Source organism: Bombus vancouverensis, chromosome 3 (assembly GCF_051014615.1).
Source record: "Bombus vancouverensis nearcticus chromosome 3, iyBomVanc1_principal, whole genome shotgun sequence".
NCBI lineage: Eukaryota > Metazoa > Arthropoda > Insecta > Hymenoptera > Apidae > Bombus > Bombus vancouverensis.
In genome coordinates this window covers 495164-518838 of record NC_134913.1, presented here as the reverse complement: position 1 = coordinate 518838, position 23675 = coordinate 495164, and the positions used below count along the sequence as shown (strand labels likewise).

Sequence of the window (23675 nt, the reverse complement as noted above, 5' to 3'; positions counted from 1 at the left end):
GCGTTACCAGTTTATGTTTCTCGCTTTCCGGTCGCGTATACGTGTCGCGACAAAGCGACGAGAGAGAAAGAAGATTGCGATGGTAGTGAGAAGAGCGAGAAGGGCAAAAAGCGTGCAAACGAGTCACGAGAAAACCCAACGGTCGCGGTGCAACAGGAGAAGCGGCTCTTTGGAATCGTAAAATCCCCGCAGTTCTCCAGTGACGTCTTCGACTTCGGCGTTGCTGTCGACGGGACGATCCACGGGGACGAAAGTCATCGTCCAATAGCCGCACATACGACGCTGGTGGGGCTCCGCTTTCGTTTGCACACGCTATAAAGCCCCGCTAATTGTCCACGCGGCGAACAGTCGGTGCGTGCCCCCTTTTAAACGACGATGTAGCGCGGCGTCCGAAAAATCGAGGATCCGTGCACCCAAGATCATTGTGACGATCGAGATCGAGCACGTGTCCTGGACTTGGATCACAGGATCACGAGAGTCGTTGCGATCCGCGATTTTTTTTGTTATTTTTCCAATTTCCGTTTTATCCTGTTGAAACAGTGAAAAGACATCCGGAAGAAGAAGAAGAAGAAGAAGAAGAAAAGAGTAAAGTTTGTTCGAAATCGACTTATCGAGTCGGACAAAAGTGAAGAAGCTAGATTTCATTTTATTTCTGTGACTTCTGCAGAGAGTTTCTCGTTTTAGAAACAAAACCACGACGAGATTTGTGATACGCCTAGTGAAGTTTCGCGTTGCTCTCGGACGATCGTGGAAAAGGTAAACGTTTGTTTGCACCGATCATTCGTATCGATGTGTCGCGTGAGACTTGAATTTTGGTACAGTGGTTCGTCGTGAAAGTATTTGAACGCTGGTCGTAAAAGGCTTTGGTGTATAATGTATGTTATCTGTTACACGGAACATTATGAAGTATATCGGGAAAAACTTGTTCGATATAACCGTACCTGTGTTACCTTAGCCGTGTCTCATTACGGTGATAATTAAACTTCAAAATGTTTCGCCTAACACACATATTATAATATCTACTATATCCATAAAGGACTTCTATAAGTATTTCAGCATTTAGCATAGATAACTTACGTATCTTTATTGTATGCGTTACATAAAATATTTAAAAATTTCTTTAGTATCGGAATGAGACATGACTATTGTAGGTCAGTCAAATTTTTAGTCAATCTGAAAACTCATATAGGAGCTACTGCGATATTCATTGATCGCGAACATAATACACATGATATATTTACAAAATGTTTGCACAAATATTCAGATATTTTCATGTGAGCCACTGTATATTTGCTATTTTGCGAAGAAGGAAAAAGAATGAAGTTCTTTCATTGCTCCAATCGTGTTTTATCTCTCATTAACACTTGCGTCGATAACCTACTTAGATGACCAAATTTCCCTCGTTGAAGATAACAACTAAAAGTTTGGTATTTGCTTCGATCAAGTTACATACATACCTTTTCTTCGTGATTACTCGGTCTCTTTACTTCTTCTCACTTTCACGACCAATTTAATTAAAATCCGAGCCAATGACTGCTATAACACTGCTATAATATAATAATATATGGCTCTTAAGATTGGAAGTTTCGTTAAATATCACGATATAATGGTGGTCCGTTAATTGATCGAGATTTTGACTTGTTAAATAAACAATTTTGTCCTTATTAGTTCTTTAAAATGTCTTCGTGATGTGACAGCCAGTGTATTTGTGTTGACCCTTAATATACTTGTGTGCAGTGACTTTCACGTCTACATTTATTTAGTTCAGATATTTTACTAATTATTAGAAACATACTGCAGACAATGTAGTAGAGCCTCTCTTTTCTGAAATAATAGGAAGACGAAATTTCATTTATCCAAATACAGTTTAAGAGTAATCGACAGATTCTTTAAATATTTATGAATCCATAATCAGATAATTTTTTCAACGTAAATAACTACACAGAGTTACGTTCTTTATCGTACTTCGAATTATCGGAGTTCTTCTACGAGTGCCACGAGTGCTTCGGCATGAGAAGATATCTTTTTATTAGAGTTTTCGCCTGCTGTTTTCATTTATATAAAATCGCCATTATTATCGTCTACGTGAAACATTTCATTACATCAGAATACTTGCGGCTTTCTACCGTTGCCAACATTCGAGGAATCTACGTGCTTTGAAGAATTTTCAATTATGTTTTTCTTCCTTTAATGTCTGTGACTCTGGCTTCTCCAATATCGTGTATTTTTCTAATTTTGTTGCGCTTACATCACTTTCCAGTTTTCTCGTTTACATCGTATTTTCCTGCGATAGTTAGACCGCTTCCTAGTTTCATACCAAATTCGTATAATCACAATTCAATGAATCAAATCAAGGAAAGAGTACATTGTGTATGAACACTGACGACATACGTATGTACATATTTGAAACGGAAAAGGGCATTCGTTACGAAGAAATATTGTGTTTGGATAATAGAACGTTCGGATATTAGGCTATTTGGATAATACCGTGATATACATTTGCTACATCCATTTCGGTGTACCAATTAGGAATAAAAACATTAAAAAACAAGTTGAAATGATTTACACAAGAAATAGAAAAATTACCACGGTATCTTACAATGTTTTAGTATATTACGTACATCATTTTGCTTCTTTTGTTTATTTTTTCAGTAAGTGAAACACAGCGTCTGTGCCAGAATAACTAAGAGTAAGTTAGACGTTTCTGAGAAACTGTGACTAACTCCGAGTACAACATACGATAGAATGGTAATAATAGTGAAACTCATATACTAGGTAAACATTTCTAGTAGGCACTATTATGACAAAAATATAACAGTACAAAGTAACTTAGGAGTAACAGAATCATAAAGTTCTTTAAGGACCCTTTGTGAAGAAACGTCGATGATGGCATAAACATTGGTATGCTGAGAGTTGAAGGATAGACGTCTATAGAATTTTGATAGTATCTGTCAGATATCTGTATCTCGTTGAAGATCAACAGCATCAGAGATTTCCTAGAACTCTGGCTCATTTAACAGCTAATTATTTTAAAGAAGGTTAGACAGAAGAAATATGATAAATCCATTTATGTTGATTTTCTAATTATAGCGTTACTTTATGATTAAGTATAAGGTTGAAGAGGAATAAACTTACTAGATCAAAGTCCTTTAAAGCTTGCTTATTCTTTCGAAGATAACTAACAAATCCGCAAAATTTTGTAGAAAGCTGTTTAATCACAAAGTTAAATAGATCTTTGAAATAGAAAATTTGCCAGCTGTGTATTCAATCTTAACGCTAGAAACTAGCAAATCAGACAAAATCACTGACATCGGATTTGTTGTTTTTGGAATTTCTAAAAATATACAAGTGTTTTCGATAGCATCAGTGTTCACTTTTATTATAATAGAAACGCGACTATATATACTTATCCATTATCGTGATATTTATCGAGACTATGTATAACATATTTAGATGGGTATCAAAAGGTCGGACGTTTTCATGACAAAATTATGTTTTTCTAAAGAACGTAAACTTAGAAAACTGCCTTCTTCTCTGTGAACTTGGTATATTTAAATGCCACGATCGACTAACAAAGCACTGTACTACAAAATACCAATCGATGCCGATCAGTGAGAGGTAAACTCACTATTCTAGAACAGGTGGTCAAACACTGCAATTAAGCAACAAGAATAGGACAACCGTGACTCATATAGTCTTTCAGAAGCCAAAATGATCAACTCTTTGTACACTAGTTCTTGCACATTATCCTGGCACACGGCGTTAGCGTTCAATTTTTCTAGAAGAGAAATTACTTCCATGAGCTCAATTTGTCGCAAAAAAGAACGCCGTAAACAATCATAAATTCCAAGATGAATAAGAAAAAAATAATTCCAATGTTGTCGCTGGACCATGGACTTTTATCATATAAAGCGATAATTAATCTAACTTACTCATTGTGTATTACAACAAATTTTTATTTCGCTTAAAAGCTTATTCGCGTTAAATATGGTAGAACTCGATTAATTAATCGAACTTTTACCGATTTGAAGCACTTACTTGAACGTGAGCTCGTATCACGCGAACGAAAAATGATGAGTAGCGAAGAAAATTGGTGAACTCTTGTTATATGAATTCCAATCGATCCATATAAATTGTCCGTCAGGAAAATCAGATAATTGGGATTGCAATCTTAAATAAAATTTCTGTTTCTATCGACTACAATAAGTGTTTTAATGTATCATATTAAGAAACAATTAACTCGATAACGCCATTATAAATAAATAAATAGAACGATAATTCCTCGAAAACGATGGTATTCCAATATTAATAACAGATTTCTTTCCTTTCTTTTCTTCGTTTTCCCTTCCGACCAAGAAGAATACCAATCAATAGGAAGACTTACGGTTGGAAGTGAAACCAAACGATCGTTCCACTTTGTACTGTTACGAGTCTATAAGTTTGACTTTGTAGTTTGTGCGAGTTCCGCGAGATCAAAACGCTATGCTGTATCTCGTGTGCATCGAATGAATTTCAATGGCTCGATCGCGATCACGATCGCTTTCCCTGATCGATTCGAAGGCGAGAAAACTGGCCCCGCAGGGAAAAATCACGTATGCAAACTATATGTATCCATGCTAGCCATGATCGCTCTTATTAATTAGTTCTGGGATGTACTAGTTGTTCAAGGTGCGCACTTTTGTGTAACCGGTTACCGAGAACGTTTGACACACGCTTGTCATCGTTGTTAAACGTCCAGGCCGGAACGGAAGCGATCGGTCGATAACGATCATCCTGAGATCGTTAAGTCACTCGAGTTATGACGATCGTTACGAGCCTCCATTTTCATTGGTGCGTCGGTGGACGAGTTATTGCTACTCTGCTATGCGTTTTCAATCGGAAAAGGTCGGTTTTGAAGCTGTGTTCAATATTCACGCGTAGCTTTTGCTGGAGCATACGTTTCTCATTAATTTCACGGATCGATTACTTTGGGGAGGTTTCTTACATTTTTTAATCGTAAAATTATTGGTTGTAAGATTTTTTTGATATACCATATTCTAAGGGATCTCGCTTTTTTAATGTTGTAACAATTTTCTAGAAATTGCAATGTAATTCTTAATCGAATTTTTGAGCCAGAATTATTTAAAATCATTATATCTAGCAATGTACGAGAAATATCGCAATACTTTTTTCATATAAGTTATTATATATACACACAGACAAATTATTTACATGCACAAATATCGCTTGCATTTTTTTGTCAGAATAAGGACGGTACCTGATGGGAAAATTCGTATTAATTTAGGTGGTCCTGGCTTAACGTTAGTGATAAACACGTGTTCGTTTTATTGCACGCTTTACGCACAATCCGGAAATCAATGCTAACTTAGTCGATCGTTGTTCAAAGCGAACAATTTATCACAGCTGACTAGTTGCTACGTAGGAATGTGTTTATTCAGTATTTTTGTTAAGGAAAATGTATTTTCAGTGTTGTATACTTCATGTATATACAGATGCAGCTACGACTCGGATAATTACTGAATAATGATAGCAATCTGCTATAATTGACTAATACTTACTATAATACGTTTACCTATTTTGCATACAATTTCTTTTATCTTTTTTTTTTTTTTTTTACTATGAGCAAATGGTGTTGGATCGAACGCATTATGTATCTTTTTCAAATTTTCTTATTTTATATTTTATATTTTTATTTTATAGCTTCCTTGAAAATTCTATGAAAATTAGGATTTTTAATGATTCGAAGATTAGAAAATTCAAAGATCGTGAGACTAGAAGATTCGAAAATTCAGACTGAACAATTTGGAGATTTGCAACCTTGTGAATTAAAAGATCCAGAATTTGTTAGACTTATTAAAAAATGGTGTATTCAAAAATAGCATATTCTCTTTCGAAGACATTTTTCTCAATGTATCCTATTGGAAAGTACAAACTTCATATATCACTTGAATCTCGATTAGAATCTCAATTAAAGTAATCATCATTCCACACAATCATTATCGCCAAAAATGCCATTCAATTTGTGGCAGAAAAATTCTTTTCTCGTGTCCATCGGCATACCGTTGTAACGTAAAGTGCGTTACAGTATACGCGAAATAATTTATGCAAATGTTACCAAGCCCCTAGAAAATAACAGTTATGTCACGGACTGGTCACTTCCGGTTCTCTCGTCATTAATACTCTTTTTTTTATCTAAGTTCGTGGTAATCGCAACGAACATTAATTACACAGAACCGTAATAAATAACCATCTACACTTATGAAACATCTATGTATGGACTGTTTTAAATGTTTTACATATGCGCTATATCGGTGATTAATCGAACGCGATCATCTCGTAGATTTCGTGAAAGATCAAATCTAACCGCAATTATCTTACAAAAAATGTCATTAAATTAATAATATTTTAAACGAACTTAATTCTACGAGAAATTTCATTGAACGCCAGTAAATTAACGATATTTAAATAATAAATAATATTTCATCAAATAAAGAAATAATTAATCAATTAAAACTTGCAGGGACGATTTTATAATCGATTTAATCATCGATCTATTTTCGAAATGATTTGCAAGATTGAGATCTGAATCGTGTAAATTGCACGGTGTAAATATCATATCGTGTTGTACGATGGTTGAAAAAAAGCGAGTTTGTGCAAAAGGGGATTTCTCTTTGGGGTATGAAAGGTTTCTTAGAAGACGAAGGTGGTTGGGAAAGAGTTTAATTGGCGGCAAATTAAGGATTCAATTATCAAAGGGAGCAAAAGCTTTCGCGCGTATATTTTATATTGAAAATGATTGCTCTTGATTCAACGTTTATAACGTTGGCCTTCGTGAAGTAAAAGTAAAATGGCGTTCGCTAACGGTGTCGAATTTTTTCTTAACGATTCTAGTTGAATAATATCACGAATTTGTCGGGATTATTGTAACAATAATTTTACTTACTTGTTTTAATTATCCAGTAATTAACTGTAGTAATCGTTCACTGATAGAATCAAATTTTTATCGAAAATTTTATTTAAACAAGATTCAAAGATTCATACAAATTACTATGGAGCTACAATAATTTCGTTTACTTCTTTCATAAGCACACAATCTTTACGATAAATATCTTCCTTGATAATTTTATTTATGTAATACCTACTTGGATTTTTTAATAATTAACTATAATTGCTTTTTTATTGGTGCTTGTTTCTTAACTGAATAATCTTTAAAAAAAAAAGGCAACAATCGTGTGACATTCTGCACAGTGTCAAAATAAGCAGGAACCGGAAGTATGGTGCTCTATTATTTAAAATTTTCATTAATTGTCTTTGAAATTAATTATTATTTACACATTACGCACGATACATTTTGTGTATTTCATGATCATTTCTTCTAAACAAACTCTTCTATTCCAATGACAATTTACATCTGATTACATTACATTTTTATTTAACAATCCTCACGTCCCAAAAATATTATCTTCCTATTTGCAAAAAGGATCTAATAAGAAGCAAATTATTTAAAGGACACTCCAGTTAGAACGTACAAGTGACAGCAATAAGCCTTCGATAGTATCCTCCATTTTGCAATAACCTTGCAAAAATATTCAACGCCCTTTGATATATGCGGAAATACGAAGCGATCTTATGATCAAAGCAGTAGAAGGGGAAATAAAATATCTATACAACGGATACATGATAGGGCTTGGAAACTATTCTAGCAATGTAGCAAATAATCTACAAGCATTTGCATGTTATAAATATTCCAAAATATACATTTTCTTCCTTTCAAAAAGCACAATGTTATACGAATGAAAAATATTCGTCTGATTAAGTCAAAATTATCGACTTAGGTTATTTAGAAGATTGATCAGTAATATAGAAGGGTGAATATATAAAAACGAAATGTACGAACTATTGGAAACGGCAGAAGCCCAGATGCTGAAGATACCAGAAATGACGAGGGAACCACACGCCAGCCATCTTCTGCCCCATCGATCAAGAACGAGCGTGAGGAACGTGTCAGCAGGCAGCTCGGTTGCTGCAGCAATCGTGAACGTAACAAACACGTCCAGGCCTAAATTATCGACGTTTCGTACGTGACCATCGAACACCAAAGAAATCGCCATCCTATATTTCGTAAAACAATTTCATATGATAAAGAAAAGCACGCTATCATATTTCATGTGAGAAGCAAATTCCTTGCTTCAGAAATGAAGTATTTTTAGACAAAAGATATAAAACTGTTCGTGAGATTTTTACAAGATACAATTCCGATTTTACGTCAATCTATTTGATATCTGTTTAATAGCGATACGAACCAAATAACAATAAATAGAATCGTGATATTCCGTAGTCGTGGCGTTCTAAATAGATCCAACACGGAGTACGTTTTGTCTGCTTCCTCCTCTTTGCAGATTCTGGCACAGGTTTCCTGTTATTAGCAAATTTTTAACTAGTTAATGTCGTTTGTCTGTTTTTCTTACAAATTTATGTGAACCTGTTATGTGTACAAAGATTACGATAAAATCCGGAAGAAAGTTTATGTTATATTTGTATGAGACGATCCTTTCGAAATAGTTTACTTGGACGGTCGCAAATTTTTTCATTTTACTTTATAAAACATCAAACCTCTGAAAGTCGATTATCTCCTTATATCGTTAATATTGCCATGATCTATTCATAGACTGAGCAGTTTCTAAATGTTTAATCTATTTGTATAAAAATTTTCAAAGATAAAAACAATATACAAATTCAATAAATAACATTACAGAAATAGACAATAACAGACAATAACAGAAATTGACAGCAATTTATCGCTGGCAATTTAGGTGATGAATAAGATATAAAATTACTAGGTTGTAAACAAATTTTCATTACGTAAAAGACCCAATTAGACTTCTATTCAAAGAAAATGATTATATGATATGCTTAAAGGCATATAAATTGGTATTTATAGAACGCACATAAAGCAGGAAAGATCATAAAAGTAGAAAATACGGAAAAGATTGCGGTAATCGGTTTATTTACCCGGAATCGTCTATAGATGTCATCGGGCACCTTGGTGCCGTTGATTCGCTCGAATTTACCAAGGATTTTAATGGCCCTGTCTATCTGACCTTGGCTGACCAGCCATCGAGCGCTTTCCGGTATCAACCATGGCGTACCTACGGCTAGAACAAGAGGAACTGAGGTGACAATACAGGTCATCCTCCAGTCGGCCAAATAATAGGCGATCCAGGGTAGAATGCAAGTTGCAAATGTGAAGAATATTGCGATCGACATATTCGCCACGAATGTCCTCCACTTTGGTCCAACGTATTCTAATATTGGAATAAAAAACATAATATTTAGAAGAATCATCTGTGAAAGAAATATTCTGTGAATAAAGAATGGAACAATATATTAGGTTGTCGCAGAAATTTCTTTCGTCTCGTAAGGAGATAATAGACGCATACTATTTTTTGTTTTATATTATTTTATTGAATTATATTCATTGGGACAAAATAGATCATACGTAATTCAATAAAATAATATAAAACGAAAGAAACTTTTGGGGCAACTTAACGCAATATGAAGAAGAAAAATTTGAGTTACAAATATATAAAAAGTAGATATACAATATATAGATTAATTTAACAAACGTGTTTAGTTCTACGATTAAATCGTGTTTAGATTTAATAATAAGGACTTTAATAATTTCCCGATGATTGTTCAAGCCCATTTAAATTTCCGTAAGTGTTTCGATACTTATCGACAAGAATACGTTTCTATTTACGAATTATACAGGGTGGTTGGTAACTGGTGGTACACGCGGAAAGGGGATGATTCTACGTGAAAAAAGAAGTCGAAAATATAGAATAAAAATTTTTCGTTTGAGGCTTTGTTTTCGAGAAAATCGACTTTGAATTTTCGCTCGGTACGCGTGCACTTTATCACGTCTCGTTATAACGGATCTCACTGTAGATCGTTGTCTCAATTGACGTTATTTTTAAAATTTTTAAAATTTTTAAATTTTTAAATTTTTAAATTTTTAAATTTTTAAATTTTTAAATTTTTAAATTTTTAAATTTTTATTCTATATTTTCGACTTCTTTTTTCGCGTAGAATCACCCCCTTTCCGCTTGTACCACCAATTACCAATCACCCTGTATTTCTTAAAGATACAAAAGGTAGAATCACGCGTAACTAGCAATATCATAAATTAACTGTGAATAAACGGATCGTTAGAGTCAAAGGATCATTTACATAATTCAAGCACGAGCGTGTGTTACCTTGTTAAGCTATTTATGGTAGATATTGAAAGATCGATAAGCCTGAGATACATATTTATGTCGAAACGAACATTCTCTACGGAAAGTCGAGTCTAATTCGATGAAAACAATTGACTTCCTGAACGAACATATCGATATATATCCACAGTGCAATGACAAGTAAATATTACTCTATTTTCGTACAAGAAAACAGATTACAACGATGAGAAGTTATCTTGAACAATTGAACTGACCTTCGCGATGAATGAATCTCGCAATTTCACGAATACGTAGACGAAATTAATGTCTGGTGCGTATACGTCCAATAAATTAGAAACGCAAGGTTGTAACTCTTTAATCGCATAACAGGACAAGATGCGATAAACACGTGGAAATATATCATAGTGAACAACGTCTATTTGTAGTTGCCGTAAAATAGGGAGTAATTGCTCTTAATGAAGCAACCGTGTTAGCCACTTAATAGTGGCTTGCTTCTAATCCGAAATCACCTTCAATTAGTTGTAACTAGTGGCTTCCTGATAATTACCGCTCAGTGGTTGTTTCTTTTTTTTTTTTTTTTTTGCTTTATTATAATTGCGATGCTCGAACCATGTTTACCATGGAACTCGCTTCCTTATTTAAGATCACTTTGTACCATTGATTTTTACTTTTCATGCTTCATAATAACCAATTTATAATTCATAATAAACCAAAATGACGAACGTTCGTTTAAATCACGAGTTTCAGATATTTCTATTCTCTAAAATTACCTGAATTAATTTTTATTAAATAAAATAGCTATAGGATAATTCCACAAATCAGATATTTTGAGCAGATATCTCGGAATTTCCTGTTTAATTCGCCGTAAATTTTCCCAATACGCTCTGGACCTCCTACATATATATAACGTGTCTATACATAACTGTTAATTCATCATTTTCTCGTAATCCTAACAAACAATGCTTAAAAACTTTAACTACATTTTGGATTATTATCTCGCACGAATAAATTTTAAGCTATTAATCGCTTTCCTGAAAATCTGGGTTGGTTATCAGCTTCGGTACGAGACCATCGAGTAACTCGGTACGCATGAACGGAAATAATCTCCCAGTTATATCCAAATGTTTAATAATTTTCTACATAGAAATTTAATGAAAAATAAGAATAGAAGAACCTCGCATTACAAAAATCAACTTCCATGAAATCTAAATATTATTTATGCTGTCTGTAATTTTCAACATCTTCTTTCGCAAATCATCATCACCATTATCATCATCACCATTGCGACAGCCATTCTAAAATATATGTATCATTAATTTAATAGAAAATAAGAGTAGAAGAACCTCACGTTATAAAAATCAATATTCATAAAACCAACAAAATATCGTTTTTTAAATATATGTATCATTCAGTTTGTATTGCCTTTACAACGCGTAGATAGGGCGAGGAGATCTCTTCTGAAGACGAGATATTATTCTCATAGAAAGGATACAGAAAGGAGAAGAAGACGTAAAGGAGCTTCTCTGAGACCACTCGTTTCATCACTTCGCCTCTCAAGGTTTACTGCCTTTAACATTACATTATTCGCGCAGAAAAAGTATTCGCTTTTCTCCCAGCTGTTTCCGTCACCCTGTAATTTCATATCGTGTTACCGTTCGATCAAAAGCGACAACTCATTTATTGTAAACGAAGATTCCGTGCGGCACAGTTAGCAAAGATAAATTACAGACGATCGTATTAATAATAATAATCTGACCGATATCTCGCAATGCGATCAATCGATAAACGCGAGCACCGTCCAACGCAAGGACGTTGTTAACGTTTCGAAACTGATTAACGTTCGTTCTCTTCTTTCTTTTCTTTTGTTTCTTCCTTCTCGCCTGTTGGCTCGTAAAAGTATCTTAGCATTTATAGACACTTTTTATTTATTTATATTTATTATATATGATGGTATCATAATTAGTACAACAAAGTATTATTACGTTTCTGTTATATATTCATGAATATATTGGAATTTCATTAGGATCGTAATAAAGTCATATAATAATTATATCGAATATGACGTCAGAATTATAAATACGGTTATTATAATGCAGAGTTTCAATTAAGTAAATTTAAAAATCTATATACAAGATACAAAGTTATTTAGCGTAATTATATATTTCACAGTAATTACAAAAATATTTAATTATAAAAATAGTCAAACATTTATTATATTAATAAATCCCGATATTTGATAACCATTTATTACATGTTTAAGATAACTATTTATGCTGTATATTTGTACTAAATAAATGTTTGCATTAAATATCTCGTAACTTCTATGTGCATCTTCAGAAATGTTTCAAACTTTACCAATATAATCATTACAATGCTAATGAAATTTCAGAATGTTTTATATAACACATATTCTATATACATATAATTTTTCTGTGGTAAATATGTAAATGCTTTTATAAACTACTAGGTTTATACGCTTTGCAGTCTCATATTTTCCTCCCACTGTTAGCATTATCTGCAGTTTGTATGTGAGTTGTATGAAGTTGATCGAATTCTACGCTTTCAACGAGCTGGTCGAGTGAGGTTCTGCTTGAATAAGTTATAAATCCTGGCAGGAAGAAAGGCACGTGTTATTGATATCGACTGGTTAGCTGGAATGTTGAATAGGAATTTAAAGAACCAACTCAAACTTTATCGATAATAAAATATGGAAAATATGACTGCAAATAATACGTGAAAAATAATGGAAATATTCTATAGGATATTTGAATGTTTATTAGAGAATTTTAATAATAATATGGAACATAAAGAAGAAAGAAATTCGACGATACTAAATAATGATGATACTAACAATTTCAGTGATTTTTATTAATATAAAATTAACATTAATATAAATAAAAACAAAATCTATTATAAATGATATAGACGAACTTTTTAACTAAATATCGTTAGAAAGAAAAGTGACACAAGTATACATACGAAACAATACAAAAAATCCGCATCTATCTAGAGAAATTTGTTATGAATTTCAAAGTCTGTATAAATACGTATACTAATACATAAAGCTTCTAAAGCTCTAAAGTTTTAATGTTTAAAAAAAAGTACAAAAATATTTCCATTAAAATATATGTAGTATCGTGGACGAAAGGCCTGGGAAATATCGGACGAACTATGAACAGTGTCGCGAGAGCCGAGGCGCCGTCGGGCCCATCAATGTGTCATCGGTCTTTTCAAGTGCATAGTTTCGTGGAAAAGACCTACGTGACCCTGGCCACGAGCGTCTGCGGAATACGTGTGCTGTGGGCCTAGGAAAAGGACAACAGAGTGCGAGTCGAGAAACAGTGTGCGAGTCGAGAAACAGTGTGCGAGTCGAGAAACAGTGTGCGAGTCGAAAAGCAGAGTGTGCGAGTCGAGCGGAGAAGGAGGTTGCGAGTGGCGTTGCCGAGAGAGTGCGGATTGCGCTGTTTTCTGTACGTTTGGTGTGAATAGTTCAAGTTAATCAACAATCGTCTTTTCTGTCTGATTAACATCTCTATTGTCCACTCTTTGTAAACATATTATATCACGATATTACATATTTTTGGGGGCTCGTCCGGGATTGGACAAGACAGAAAACGAAACGGTTTAACAGAGCTTTTCGAGCTAGTTGTGAATTTACCGGTACGCGGTGCGGTAAAAGACGATATCGTTGACTGTTTAAGTTTGTGTAGTGTGAAAAATGGCAAACGTCGGGGACGAACGATTGTCGGGCGAAGAGGGTTCGACGCTGGAGGAGCTGAGGAGTAAGCTCGCGCGAATGAACCTCCCTATATCGGGTGCGAGGTCAGTGCTGATTGCAAGGCTGAATCGGGCGTGTAGGGCTGGACAATCGTATCGTAAGGGATCGACGGGCGGTGAAGAGCTAACCGGTCAACGAGGTTTAGAAAATGTACAGAGAGCTGAGCGTGATTGCAACGAAGGTGAGGATGTTGAGAAAATGAATACGAAGGAGTTGAAGGAGCGCCTCGCTAGTTTAGGTTTAAAAACGACGGGAAGAAAAGTAGAATTACGCGCACGGCTACAAGCGGCCATGGATGGTAACGACATATCGTCGGAAGAAGAAAGCGACGACGAAAGTGAGGACGAAGATGACAAGAAAAACGCAAGAGGATACAAGAGAGATACGCGAAGGGTGTATCAGGACCGTGACGAATGTTGTCGAAGGGCATGTGTTGGTTCGACACTGAGTTTTAGATACGTCGAAGATGCATTAGAGTCGTTTAGTGGCGACAAAGGTGAAAATGTCCAACGATGGTTCGAGTCGTTCGAGGAAGTCGCTGATACGTGCATGTGGTCGGATGGGCAGAAGGCAGTCTACGCAAGGAAGCTGCTGAAGGGATCAGCGAAAATATTTGCGAGCTTCGAGTGTCATGCCAGGACTTGGCATGAGTTGAAGAGGGGGCTAGTGAAAGAATTTTCGAGGAAAGTCAACAGTAGGCAAGTTCATCAGAAACTTGAAGAAACAAAAAAGGAGAGTGATGAAGCATGTTTGGCTTACATGTACCGCATGCTCGAAATAACCAGCCATGTGGACATAGAGGAGGAAGCAAAAGTGGAATACATAGTGGATGGAATAATAGGCGACGAGAACAATAAGGCTATATTGTACGGTGCTACGTCAAAGAGTTGAGGAAGAGGTTAGTGATGTACGAAGAGCAGAAGAGTCGCAGAGCAAAGTCGATTGTGAAGCCGGCTAAAACCCAGAAGAATGGGAAGCCCAGTCAATCTGTAGATGCAATGAAGAAAAGAAGATGCTTCATATGCGGTAGTGAGGATCATCTAAGGGTTAAGTGCCCGGAGAAAGGAAAAGGTATGAAGTGTTTCAAATGCAACGAGTTTGGACATGTGGCGGCGAATTGTACAGCGCGACAAATTGTACATAAAGCTTCTAAAGCTCTAAAGTTTTAATGTTTAAAAAAAAGTACAAAAATATTTCTATTAAAATATATATGATATTTTCCACGGTATTTTCTACGCAGTTTCTACAATTAAGGATTTCCTCGTTCCCATCGATTTTCCTCTACTTGTGAGACCGTCGGATAATCACGTCCCTTTCATTTCATCTTCGCTACGCTCGATTATAAATACGGAACTGAAAATAGAATTATTTGCAAATCAATGAATCCGATGATGTAATTTGTTACGCGCTCGAAACGAATTAGTATCACTTATCTTAGTTTCAATCAATACCTCACTTTCTCAAGTCATTGATTAAAATACGATTTACACTCGTACAGATCGAGCCTTCTTTCTCAATATTTCCGTCGAATATTCGTGATCAATCGTTTAATCGATCTTGATAATTAGAATAGAAATAAGAAAATTTGAACGCCAAATCATTAACGAACCAGCCACTTGCTCACGAATCTCGTCAACTTGGCCTTGTTTTGTCGAACAAATTGTAAATTTTTCCAACCTCGGCTTGAGTCATCGATTCAGGGTTAATGCACGTCACCTGAGTTTCTTTGGTCTCGATTTTCACAATTGGAATGCTGTCTGCAGGACAAACTTGCTATTCGATCAAGAAAACTCGTTTCAATGACTCGTCTGATGAACTTTCAATCAGCGTTCTTACGTTTCAACAGAGTCTCTTCAAAAGTTTCAATCAGGGTCTTAACGCTGTACTTTCAGGGTATAAAATATCTTTCAAGACAGAGACTAGTCTAGATTTTCTCTTCAGAATATTGATATTAGAACAATAACTGGAAAATATATTTCTACAGTATTATAATTGAAATTTTTTCATGTAGAGTTATAATAAAATTTTGTATTATAAATTGCCTGTATTATGGATATCAGACAATGAATTCAGCATGAATTATATCGATCTTATATTAAACAATTTATTAGAATTTTCAATGGAATATTTAAAATGTTACTTGATTGTTTTATATTATTATGTGATATTTTTACGAATTTTAAATAAGTTTGCTAGAAGAAGATGTTCATTTTAATTAAAACCATATACATGTATGTATGTATATATATACATAGATTTATAGTTGTGGAAGCGTTCGTTGAAGAACCATTCATTCGTTACCTTCGCTTTCCGTTGGGAAGTGAAAATTTATGAAAACCCTGGTATGCTATAGTTGTCCAGAAATGAAAAGCAATTTTGAACAACTAATCCTTTGTAATCAGAATATTGTCTCGTTAAAAGAGAAAACAAAATTATAATTGATCGCGAGTATAGAGGGAAAATATTAGTATAGAAAATGATTGCGAACTAACTATCTTTAAATATTATAAATATTCAATGGTATATATAAATCCAACTATCTTAAAGTTTCATATTTTTATCTTGCATGAAATTCTTATAAAACAGAAAAATTAATTTTTCTCTGTCTCTCTCCCTCTCTTTGATATAAACGCCGCAGTTAAAAAATAAATATGTATGACCTCATGTATATTCATATGTATTTAAGCATCTTTCTTCGTAACTTTAAATGGTTTTCAATTTCATTTAAATTGTTGCATGGCAACGTGAGTTCTGTTGCAAAATTCATATACTTGTAGAAACGTCAGTCGTAAATCAAGCATAACAACAGTTTTACAGTATGTTGTTGAGATTACTTTGTTATTTAAACTTAGAGATCTTCCTGCTTACAGTAATTACTAAAAGTAACTGTACAGCATCGTATTTAGAACAGCATTTATAATATATACCAATTAATTAAGACTAAGTCTTAAGATAAGACTGATTAAAATATTAGCTTTCGTATCATTTGTAATACTTTCATACATGCTTATAAATAATTAATGCTATCAAAATGAAACGTAAAAACTGATTTAAAAAAAAGGAAGAGAGACGCTTCATTGGGAAATAAGGATACATACGTACAAGTACTTTTTGTAGCCACTGTGTGGCTTTCAAACTCAATTCCAGGGCAAAAAAGAAATTATTGAAAAACGGTTACCTAATATGTACATCATAGTGAAGCAATTATCAAAGGCGAATCCAACGAAAAAACGACACAAAGTGAACTGCCAGAAGCTACCCGTGAACGCAGTAGCCACCCCAGCGAGAAATTCCATTAAATTAGCTCCGAGCAAAGCTGGTATTCTTCCATATTGATCAGCAACCCATCCAAAAATTAATCCTCCGAAGATAGCGCCGATGAAGAAGATACTTTGAGCTATGGTTGGCAGTGCATCATACTGACAAACCCATCCCAGCTGCAACAGAAAACTACAGTCGAATGATTTACTTCTGATCACTATCAGCATCACGGGAATCTTATAGCAATTTCAACGCCTCGATTAAACGAATTTTCGATCAAAGTTTCGAAATTCCTAATGAAGCGCGCCTCTGTCCTTTTTCCTTTCCCTTTGAGGAAAAAAGAAGGAGAAGCTTAAGACCCTGCGCGTTCTCGCGTCCTTCTTCTGGATGCTTCCTACCCCTCGATGAATAATTCTCCTCCTGACGAGCGACGCAAAGTTCATGGAAATCCACTGGAGCAAAAAGTCTTGCAATTTATGTCGAACAAATCTGTGTGTTCGCGCTGTTGCTCGTTATAACGTTTTATTAAAGTTTCTTTTCAATCCGGTATTTTCATTTTCAGTTTCATTTTCAGATTGTATTTTATTTGGCAATGTAACGCTTGAATTTAGAATGTACTCTGTAATTTCACTACATGCACTCATTATTACTGCAATATGTACTAGTAATTCTGTTACGTACTATAATTTTCCTCTGTGGAAATCGACATTGTTAATTTTCCCACTTCTGAACTATCGATCTTTCCACAAACGTTTATTCGACCCTTTCCATCGTTCTTCTTTCTTTCCAAAAATTGTACACTACGCTTATTTTTTATCGAAATAGATCATGCAAATAATCGAATACGACATACACAGTATAAAGGGATTGATTGATAGGAGCAGATAAAATATTCAAAAAGCAGGAAATTACAAGTCGAACATTTTCTGTCACCTCGGATGCCACAGACGCATAAGGGACGGTGGTATAATTAAATTCCCATCCTTGTTGGCAATCTTTCGTTGGCCACGATGGGTCCGGTACGTGGCTTCCATTTAGCAAAATTTCCGTGTAATTTACATCGTACATGCTGCATCTCGAGTAACCTTCGCGGTTGACTGGTATCGCCAGCGACAGCCTGAAACGAAGGAGAAGATAACGTAGATTGGTTCACGGTCTTCGATGCCGATGGACGTTCCGACAAGCGAGTAATTAACGTTCTATTTGAAACTCGACAAAAAACATTGGGAATCTCGAGTATTTGTTGAGCTAATAATATTGATTGTTAGTCGAGTCTGATAAAACGTATTTGATTGGAATTTCATTTAAAGCGAAGAAAGTTATTTTCAATTGTAGCTGGATGTACGTTAATTGCTGTTTTCCTGTCTTTACAAATTACTTATTCCTTTGTTTCATCAGCCTTTTCGATTATTATTGTCTCGTATTATTATTGTCGAGTATTGTCTCGTGGTTATTATCTCAACGCTTTTATCGTGTCAATTTATTGCGTTGTGTTCATACGGGTTTGTAGAATATATAATAAACAATGCAATGAGAAATGAAAATGAGAAAATTTTGAAGAATTATTAAATTAGGTAAATTGAAGGGAAAGAAGTTCTGTGAAGGAACTGGATTGGATCTAAACAGATAATAAAGAAAGATGATCCAAGATTTGCGACCACCGACGTATGTCGAAAACACTTACTCATTAATAACGAATGTCATTAAGATAATTCAGTGACGGTAATTGCGTCTGTTATTCTGATGAATGTTACATAACGAGATAGGAAGTCGATGTCATGGTGACTGGCGCTGTCTGAATCAAATCAACCCTATTCACAACCAGATAATACCGTCAAACGATGTTTACATTATTATAATATGAAATCCAATTTGAAGGCTTCGTGAATTTCTATTATCCTTCAATGAAATTATGAAATAATGGCGCAATTTAATGATAAAGATTATTATTATTTCATTAGGCTTGCTGTATAATTTGCTAGATTGTCTTCAACCAGATAAATATATCAATAATTTTGGCAATGGCTATCATCACATACTTTATCGAAAGAGAGAACATTGGTTCTCTTTGATTTTCGATCGTTGAATCGTCGAAAGAAAACTTCGCGGCTCAAAAAAGTTCTCCTACAAACACGTACATAGCATAAAAATCGGTAACACGCGGAAGTTCTACAGGAAAAAAATCAAAAAGACTTGCTGAGCAAGGCAAGAACTTTCCAATAGAAGGTGAGCATAATAATAAATGACACTTGCACGGATGTTTGCGGAGGAGTCGTTGACTATATTAAACTAATACTAATTATGAAACAATGTAACAGTAACGGTACCAGTCGTAATTAACATACTATCGTTAACATTATCGTGATATCGAAATTTCTTCCCACAAGATCACCGATTAATTGCATCGATTTGCGAAATTCTTAGTGTTCGACGATTATCATAGTCGAGGAAAGGTATTTACAAGATATTAACATCCGCATCTAATCACATCTCGTAGCATCGCGACTTATCACGCGTATCACCTAACCTTTACATGAATATTGAACGAACGAACACTTCGAACGCATTATGCAAGTGTACGTTACGTTTTTCATTCGCCGGTAAAAGCTTTCAAAAACGAGTTAATGAGCGAATGATACGTGGCATGCGCGAAAGAAACGAATGCTTGCCCATAGAACAGCTGAAAATGATTCGAAAAGTATACTAGCAAAATAACAATAGATTCAGATAACTGACCAGTCGACCAGGATTAGTCACAGCCTTTTAACAATTCTATCGATTTTTTGCTACTATTATACTTATTTACTCCAAAGCTAAGATCCTACCTAGGCTAAACTAAACGTTAACTATGACTCACAGTTGGAAAATGCACTTATCTTATACGTAATCATTTATCAATTACTGAGTTCGTTAAGTTCTATTTTTGTTTACTGAAAGGAAAAAATCTTCCATTAATTAATCATCGCTATATCGTTGTTTGCTATTGTCTTTCGTCTGATCGACAATCATTTACCCATTCCATCGTTGTAGAACTCTTCATTTCTGGTTCCTATAATCTGGTATTTAATATCATCGAATTTATTTTGAAGCACGTGCACGTGCCAAAAAATTAGGTCACGGAAGTTTTATGCATTTCTGTGAAATCTGAAAGGGCAAAATTGCAAAGTACACGTGTGACACGTAGAAATATATAAAACATCGGAAAGTAGCACGCTTTGTAACGTTTAATCGAGGTAAAACAATTTTTTATCCAGCTTCTAGTTTTTTCTTTCGCTTCCTTTATATTCTGAAAAATATGCGTAAAAATCCGCAGGCTACGTATTATGACGTAAACGGAATGGAACGAATCAATAATAGAATAAATTAAATAATATTAATATTAAAATATTAAATAATATTAATATTAAAATATTAAATAATATTAATATTAATATAAAAATTATAATAATAATAATCGATAAAAGAAATTAAGGACAATGGAACACATATTCGATTTATACTAAATATCCGCGGCTGTCCTGATATTTATTGCCAGTCGCGTACATACGTTCAAGTTATAATTTCTAATACCATTAGAAAGTTAGGAGAATTTTAATCGAGAACGAGCTCTATACCCTTTGAACGTAATTTGTTCGTCACTTAATCGCTGCACGCGGTAAACACTAACGAGCAGCTCTTATACAAAAGTATTTGTACGTTATGGTCAACAACGGGGTGACTAGTTATTAGCGCGTTCTCCTGTTTCATTGAAATTTTAATTGCATCAACGTAGTACGTTCTATGGTCGACGTCTTAACATAATTGTACGGATCGAATGTCTTTACGTAAAACTGTCCCGTGCATGTTGACGATTCGCGGCCAATCAACGATATCAGGCCGAATGTTACGTGCTCAACGCTATTTTTTCGCGTTCACGCTCTCATTGTTTGCGCGAAGGTTCAACGCGTTCGCGCGGCGTACGCGATAATACGCGCTCCGGGAATTTTATCCAAGGATAAACGTGTGCGAGCGCAACACGTTGCGACACCACATCCTTTGCCTCTCTCGAAACGTCTTAATAACGAATTATGGTGCAATCGAACCATGCGCGTGTGACATCAATCACATCTCAACCTACATCAGTGATAATACATCGACGGTCGACTTTCGAACACTTTTGGACACATCACCACCTTATCATCATAGCATACACCAAGACTGTGACGCACCTTAGTCCACATCAGAGATAGGATATGGACCCCCGACTTTTGGACACTTCTGGATACATCACCACCTTATCATCATAACATACACCAAGGCTGTGATGCACCTCAGTCCACATCAGAGATAGGATATGGCCCCCTGACCTTCGGACACTTTCTACATCATAACCTACACCTAGCCCCTCAACATCCTAAAACCAAAACGTATATAAACCGAGACTTCACCCAGCTCGGGCAGTTCTTGTTCTTCTTCTAGTTGCTGTACTCATACAACCCCTTTTCTCCAGGTCGGTATTATTTTGTAAGTGTGAACATTTATAATAAAGTTTTATAAAGGAAAATAAGTAGTTGGGTTACGACTCAGCTTTCTTACTACCACACAAATACCGACTTTACGTGACATTTTGGCGATCCTGCCAGGATCTATTCACTTCAGTGCAAACGAAATTACGATTTCGGCGTACGCGCATCATTGAAGATCGAAGGATCAACGGACCCAGTGCGAATTTTTGCTACTACGAAGCCCTGCAGCAACTTTCAACGTTCCATTACGGTGAAACTAGACGAGAGGACTACGGTCAGCGCAGAGCAAGCCTACAAATAAGATTCGGAATCTAGAACCAACCAGAGAGGAAACATCCCTGAGACTCCTCAACGGTCATAGCTACTACGGTAAGCTGAAAAATCTGGATTCATTTTCACGATACCGTGTGAGAAAACCCAGTTTCTCAAGCGCTTCGAGTCCAAATAGCAACAGTAGCTCAGACTCAATAAGCATCATGCCCACATCACGAAAAGACAAAGTCGAAACTATTGAAACCGTTTCTACAAACGGAGGTACGGACAATTCGATTCGTGCCATAGTCGACGTAATTCAAAAACAAATTGAAATTCTTGCGCAACGTATAGAAGAAGACCAAATGATGACAGCGAAAAATGCGTGTGACACTACAGAATCAAAAACTTCAGCAGATCTTATGTCGAGAAATTTAGATGCTAATACACAAGAGAAGTCTTTAGAGAATAAAGATGACAAGAATCCATCTCCATCTATGTTAGATAGTAGTAAACGGAGCAGTCGTTATAATGTTGCTGCAAAGCCTGCTACTTCGCCAAAATTTGAAGAAATTGTTTATAATCAAACCAGACAATCAAACACAAATAAAATTTTGCGAAGCGCTTTAAAGACGAAATTAATCGAAGACAAGTCTGAAATAATTAATAAACAAAAGGCATCGGAAAATGTAGAAAATAAATTTGCCAAAGAAGAAAAAAGAGGTGTTAAACAAAAATCAATTTCAGATAGTGAAAACGAAACAACTGATACTCGTCAACGAAGGGAAGTTCTTTTAACGAACACAGCTAGTGATAGCGATAGGTATAAATCTGTAGAAAATGATAATGCAGTAACGGGTGTAATAGCAACTGATGAAGCGAAACATGGAGGCAGACCTAGGAGATCGGATAAAGTCGAAGTTAAAAAAGATGAAGATACAAGGAAGATCCTACAAAATGAGAAGGGTGGATTAGAAGAACAAAGAAAACTCGAAGAAGATACAAAAGAAGAAACTACAGAGACAGAAGTCAATTCAAAAGGTATATTCAATAATAAGTGCGATTTACTTGATATCGAAAGAGCTTTTGAAATTAATGATACGGTTCAAGATATTAAATTTACTGAAGGTAAAAGCCGCTCTCAAAATGATATGGAAGATGTAGTAGAAGATTCACAAGAATTATCTAATAAAAGTAAGTTATCAGAAATAAGGATTGCACTTAACAAAATTGAATATACAAAAACTATTTGACGGAATAAAAAGAATTCATTAGAAAGAGAAAGAGGAGTAAGAGAAAAGAAGAAAATGTACAGACAGAAATTATTTCAAAAAATATATCAGATGATAAATGTGATTTGCTTTAGAAAAAAAAAAAAAAAAAAGAATATTATCCACAAACTACATTAGGAATTTATCTATCTTAGTGAGGAGAAAGAGAAAGGATAGAGGAGTTGATCAATAGACTGTGGATTTTGAAGCGTTTAGGAAAAACTTACAATTTTAATAAAATATTCAATGTAAAGTCTTTGTTATAATATTCAAATAAATAGATGAAAAAAAAACTGAATTTGCATAATTACTCATGGCTTATTGATCAATCATGCGACTCGTTCAGAGGTAACTCGAGTTGTAAAGGCGACAA

At 35.0% G+C, this 23675-nt stretch overlaps 1 protein-coding gene and 1 pseudogene across 1 annotated transcript; both read left to right on the top strand.

Annotated features, from left to right (window-relative positions):
- Nucleotides 1–265: 265 nt before the first annotated feature.
- LOC143305176 (glutathione S-transferase-like) overlaps nt 266–23675 on the top strand; it is a 44794-nt pseudogene continuing 21384 nt past the window's right edge.
- LOC143305175 (uncharacterized) lies at nt 753–15246 on the top strand. Its single transcript, XM_076628034.1, has 2 exons — nt 753–875; nt 13369–15246. Exon 2 carries the CDS (start codon nt 13954–13956, stop codon nt 14902–14904), a length of 951 nt encoding a protein of 316 aa, XP_076484149.1. The 5' UTR covers nt 753–875; nt 13369–13953; the 3' UTR covers nt 14905–15246.